Source organism: Micromys minutus (assembly GCF_963924665.1).
Source record: "Micromys minutus genome assembly, chromosome: 3".
Lineage (NCBI taxonomy): Eukaryota > Metazoa > Chordata > Mammalia > Rodentia > Muridae > Micromys > Micromys minutus.
In genome coordinates, this window is record NC_137972.1 from 54,286,807 (window position 1) to 54,292,516 (window position 5,710).

Here is a 5,710-nt window from a genome sequence, read left to right on the forward strand (position 1 = left end):
GAAGATTTGCTCAGTTTGTTACCAGTGTCTCAGCAGCCGCTTTCCTAGTCCCAAAATACTGCTCCTGCTAAACCACCATGGCCTCCAAATGTAGTCCCTCTCACTGTATCTTCTCCCTCTCACTGTCCCTTCTCCCTCTCACTGTCCCTTCTCCCTCTTACTGTCCCTTCTCCCTCTCACTGTCCCTTCTCCCTCTCACTGTCCCTTCTCCCTCTCACTGTCCCATCTCCCTCTTACTGTCCCTTCTCCCTCCATTCTTGCAGAGGAAGTAGGCTAGAACCTGAAATTGGAGAGCAGCCATCTCAGTACTGTGGCTTGGTGAATCTTGGTCAAGTCTCCCCAGGAAATTGACACATGACACTTGGACCGGGAGTGTAGCTCAGTGGTTCAGCATGACTTAACATAATCAAGGTAATAGGTCCTGAATTCCAACCATAACACCAAAAACAAACTACAAATCTACCTCACTACATTTTGAGATTTCAATAACATAAACCTGTTGGGCACACAAAGGATGATCCTGATTAATAATTACCCTGTAATGCATGTAAGAAAAAAGGTTTAGCTGAGGGAGAGCAGGTGGCTCCGGAGAGGGGACAACGTATGAGAACATGTATATGGAGATGACATGACAAAACCAATTACTTTGAATGCTGACCTAAAAATTAATACAACAATGATGTTTGCAGTACTAGCCATGAAGAGCCACCTACAGGAATATCCCACTGTGACATAGTGCATTGTGGGTGGTGCCTAATGCCTGGTCTGTGTTTGGTAGGAGGAAACAATTAGAAATGCTGGCATGCTGGGCACAGTAACTCAGCCACAGCTGTACCCTTGGCCAGCAAAAGATCCGAATAGTGACTCATGAGAACGGAACCTGGTTGCACAGGAGTGAGGCTCTATGGGTCAGAAGGACTGAGATACAAATCTGAAATGGTGTGTGTGTGTGTGTGTGTGTGTGTGTGTGTGTGTGTGTGTGTGTGTGTGCAGTCGGGCAAGCGTGCACAAAGCTGAATAGCTGAGAACTTGTCTAGCACATTAAAGATCCTACCTTCTATACCCAGCACCAAAACCCAAGCTGGACTCTTTTAAAGACCGGCTCTAGTTCTGGGTGTGATTCCCTTGACTCGGAGCTTACACAAAGGTAGAAGACAAGCTTAGTGTGCTCTCGGCGCTGGGAGCCATCCCTGCTGGAACAATTAATTCAGAGAGGAAGTAAAATAAGCAGAAAGGAGTGGAGAAGGGAGGGGCTCTGGATAGTTGGACTGAGAAATACCCTAACATTTCCCAAAATTCAGGGAGAGACGCTCACAGACTCAATACTATTTTTTTTCATTCAGAAAATTAGAGATAATTTGCTTCTTGTAGCCCCAACCTGCTAAATAAGACACAAGCCACCCTGTAATTTTGTTGTTAGTTGTGAGGGTTTTTTCCTTTAGGCACGGCTCACACCTGGGGTTTCTCTTTCCCTTTGACTTGTGTGCTTCCAGATCCAGATTCAGGACTAAATTGTGGACTTTGCTACTGGGAAGGCTTGAGCACCTCCCACTCATGACTAACAGGGTAGACTTGGCCAGGAAGCATTCAAGGTAGTTCCCGTTCCAGTCCAGCAACAGCACCTCACAGGAGTTAAGTTCATCCTCAGTTTACAGACAAGGTCACTGATACTCAGAGAGGTTAGGGAAGGTCAGAAGATCCTGGCCAGGAAAACAAGTGTGCAGAGTTGTTTATAAACATGGTTTCAACTCACCATACCCAATGTCATTTTAGTAAATAAAAATAAAATTACATATAACTATTTTGGCATGTAAAAAAAGTCTAATTGTACTGTTATTTACCAACATCTCTCTACTGGTCCCCAGGCATCTTAAACATCAGGTGAATGAGGCTCACTCACAGTGCTGTGCAGAGGTCCCTCTATCCTTTTCCAGAATGTTTCATCTTCCCAAACAAAAACTATGTCCCACAAACCCAACATCCTTTCCTATGGTCTGATGCCACTGCTGCTACTTCCTGTTCCTCTGAGGCCTTTCCAGAAGCCTCACTCGGGTAAAATCATAGTCTAACTGGTGTTGCTTTCTCAATGTTAAGACAAAAGCCACAGTCAGTAAAGAAGGGTTTGGTTTAGATCCAGTTTTGAGAGAGTGGGAAAGTGGTGGGAATACAATTTTGCATGGGGTTTCTTCCTCCAATCCTAACAAGACACCATCTTGGACTTTGCCCGGTGGCTGTGACAGAGAAGCTATAGCCAGGTCTATGTTAATAGTGATGGAACCAGTGATGTTCCCTAGAGAGGGACAGGAGACTCTTAACATTGGGATTTCAGCCGTGATTCCTTCCTTCGGCTGCAATGATGTGATAACTAACTTTATGTTTAAAAGTTTTACATCTCTGTGCTTGAGAGATTAGGCCTCCAAAAGTAAAGGCTGCTAAGGGATACATTTTTCCTACTGTGTCTGCTTCTGAAAACAAGCTTGTTTTGGAGGAGAACAAATTGTAACTTTGTATTCTTTGTAACCCCCGATTGAGGTGGCTTGGCACTGTATTCAGGACTCCGGAGTTCTGTGTGTAGACCTGGCTCAGAAATCTGAATAAAAGCTTCTTCTCTATAAAAATTTATTAATGGTCAGATAGGAAATCCCAGACCTATAACATTTTGAGGGATCTTGTGGGATTTAGCATTCAACCAGATCCACTTTCTTTTTTCTAGCCTCGCATGCTGGGAGCTGAGAAATTGGCTATACCCTGTGTCTTGAGGGGAAAAAAGAGGTATCATAGGTAAGGATGCCTGTCTGTAGTGTGCCTTGTGAGACCTACAGAAGAGCTGGAAGCAGACGCAGTTCCCAAGTGGGAAGGACCGCCAGAATGTTGATGCTTGTTTGGGTTTGTTTGTCTTGGTGGCCACCAAGTTGTAGACTTTAATTCATCAATTTCCTGTTGCTCAGCTTGTTCATGTTTGTGGTGTTGCTTCTTCTTTTCTGAAAAAGGAGTAGGCATGCTGGGACAGACTCCTCACTCTTCATACACTCATCGCTGATTGGTGTGTTTTTCAACTCCCTCCTGCACCATCGGTGTTTATATGCAGGGTTCAAAATCTCTTATCTTTACGCCTTCTTTGTTCTCAGGTTATCCCGTTTCCTCCCCCTGGTCATTGGACTCAGTTTTGCAGGGATTCTTTTAGGTATGGGTGTGGTTGGAATATGCTTGGCCCAAGGAATGGCATTATTAGGGGGTATGCCCTTGTTGGAGTAGGCGTGACCTTGTTGTTGGAAGCATGTCACTGTTGGGGTCGGCTTTGAGACCCTCCTCCTAGTTACCTGAAGAGAGTCTTCCGGCTGCCTTCAGATCACGATGTAGCATTCTCAGCTTCTCCAGCACAATGCCTGCCTGGATATTGTCATGATTCCCATGTTGATGTTAATATGTTTAACCTCTGACCCTGCAATCTAGCCCCAATTAAATATTTTACTTTAATAAGAGTTGCCTTGGTCAAGGTGTCTGTTCACTGCAGTAGAAACTCTAATTACAACAGTGAGTAATTGTTTCTACCTTTCTTTGACCAATTAGTTCCCAGATAAACAGCACACTCAACCTTTATATTTACAGTAACCCTAAACAGTATGAGAGCTGGGCAGCCACCTACCCTCTGTGCTGTTAGAATCTACTTTCCTATCGAGAACCCCGAGTTATGTTTCATCTGGGGTGCTCTTAGCTCCAATTGGCCAGCCCTCGGGGTCATGCTTTCTTGAACTTACCTAACCCATGGTGGCTTCTCCTTCCCTCCTGCACCTTCTCCCTTGTGGTTCTCCTTCCACCCCAAGCCTGAGAAACCTAAACCCCATCTATGTCTCTTCTGCCTAGCTATTGGCTGTTGGCATCTTTATTTAAAAATCAGAAATAATTTGGGGGCAGGGTCACTTAGCATCTACATTCAGACTCTCATCTCTGGGGCAACCAGTTTTGAGGCCCAATATTAGCATGAGTATAAAAGTAGCATTGGGCCAACCCACTGCAGGTAACATTAAAATGTTTCATGATGTTCTGCTTCTGTGAAAAGTTGGCACTGGAGTTGGGTTATGGCTCCCCTGCTTCTAGGTCCATGCATACTTGTTTAAAGATTTCTTCCAAAATCTTTGTCCCAACTCAGGAGTATCAACTGACTGTGTGACAGAGAAAAGAGAGCAAAATGAGGTAAAAGGACAGACTATTCCCAATGGAGGTTTTCACTACCCCTCTCATACTCTCTGGTTTTGGCTTAACTCTCTAAAACTTTTGCTAAAGTTTGAATCTTATCTCAAGATTTGTAATTACATAAACTTTATTACATAAAACTATTACGAACCTGTACCTCAAGATTTGTAAATGGTTTTGGTATGATTAAAGATCTGTAAAATCTATAACAAAAAGTTAACTTTAAACTTATATATAGCATGAGGGTTGATGGTTGAAAATCAATACATTGTCTTAATCAGGGTTTCTGTTGCTGTGAACAGACACCAGAGGTTCAGTTCATTCTCATTAAGGTTGGAAGCATGGCAGCATTCAGGCAGGCATGGGTCTGGAAAAGGTATTGACAGTTCTACATTTCACAGGCAGCTAAGACACTTTCCTCCAACAAGGCCACAAATCTATGCCAACAACACCTCCTAATAGTGTCACTCTTTGGCCAAGAATATTCAAACCACCATACATAGATAATCTTAATTTATTACTATATACTGTATGTGTAACTTGGACTCAACTCTTGTTCTAAAAGCAATGAATATGCTCCTTTCCCCTGGCTGGCAGCGCAGAGGCCGCACAATGCCTGGAGTTACTGTAAAAGACCTTAACCAGCAGGAATTCGTCAGAACTCTGGCAGCCTTCCTCAAAAAGTCTGGGAAGCTGAAAGTCCCCAAATGGGTGGACACGGTCAGGCTGGTCAAACATAAAGAGCTTGCCCCGTATGGTGAGAACTGGGTCTACATACGGGCTGCTTCCACAGCGCGGCACCTGGACCTCCACAGCGGGTGCAGGAGTTGGTTCCATGACCAAGATCTACGGAGGACAGCAGAGAAACAGTGTCAGGCCCAGCCACTTCCTCAGAGGCTCTAAGAGTGTGGCCTGCCAGGTCCTCCAAGCCTTGGAGGGGCTAAAAATGGTGAAAAAGGACCAAGATGGGTGTCGCAAGCTAACTCCCCAGGGACAGAGAGATCTGGACAGGATCACTGGACAGGTGGCAGCTGCCAACAAGAAGCATCAGATCAAAGGATGCTGGGTTAATAAATTGCCTCATTGATTAGAAAAAAAAAAGGAATGAATACTTTTTGAATAACAGTGGGTCTCCAACATATTTTGAATTGGGATGGAATTTGTATGTTGACTTTTGTCCTGAGAATAACAGATAAAAGGGAAAAAATAAAAATAAGGTTTATAAAAGCTAATTTGGAAACAACACTGAAAAGGTTATGATGATTTAGAAGTATAATAATTGTTATTCTTCAATCAAGGCAACCTAAATGAAGTTTTTTTGTTTACTGTATTCAGAAACTCTTTGCTCTTAAAAATATGGCTAAATAACTAGTCTTTGGGATGTCAGGTTTATCAGACTATGATATATTATTATCAGAATAATGTGGGTTGAAATAAAAAATGTTTGTCCTGAATTTCTCAGAACTTCATTAAGTCTGCTAATGTCAGTGGTTTGATATCTGCAAAAACTCTTCTA

General features: G+C 43.3%; 1 protein-coding gene across 1 annotated transcript; it reads left to right on the plus strand.

The window, feature by feature from the left end:
• Window positions 1-4,806: 4,806 nt before the first annotated feature.
• On the plus strand, window positions 4,807-5,265 carry LOC308419326 (small ribosomal subunit protein eS19-like; the record flags this gene model as incomplete). The annotated part of the gene is made up of 2 exons (XM_080915022.1): window positions 4,807-5,012; window positions 5,124-5,265. 2 exons carry the CDS (start codon window positions 4,807-4,809, stop codon window positions 5,263-5,265), a joined length of 348 nt encoding a protein of 115 aa, XP_080771148.1.
• Window positions 5,266-5,710: the final 445 nt, after the last annotated feature.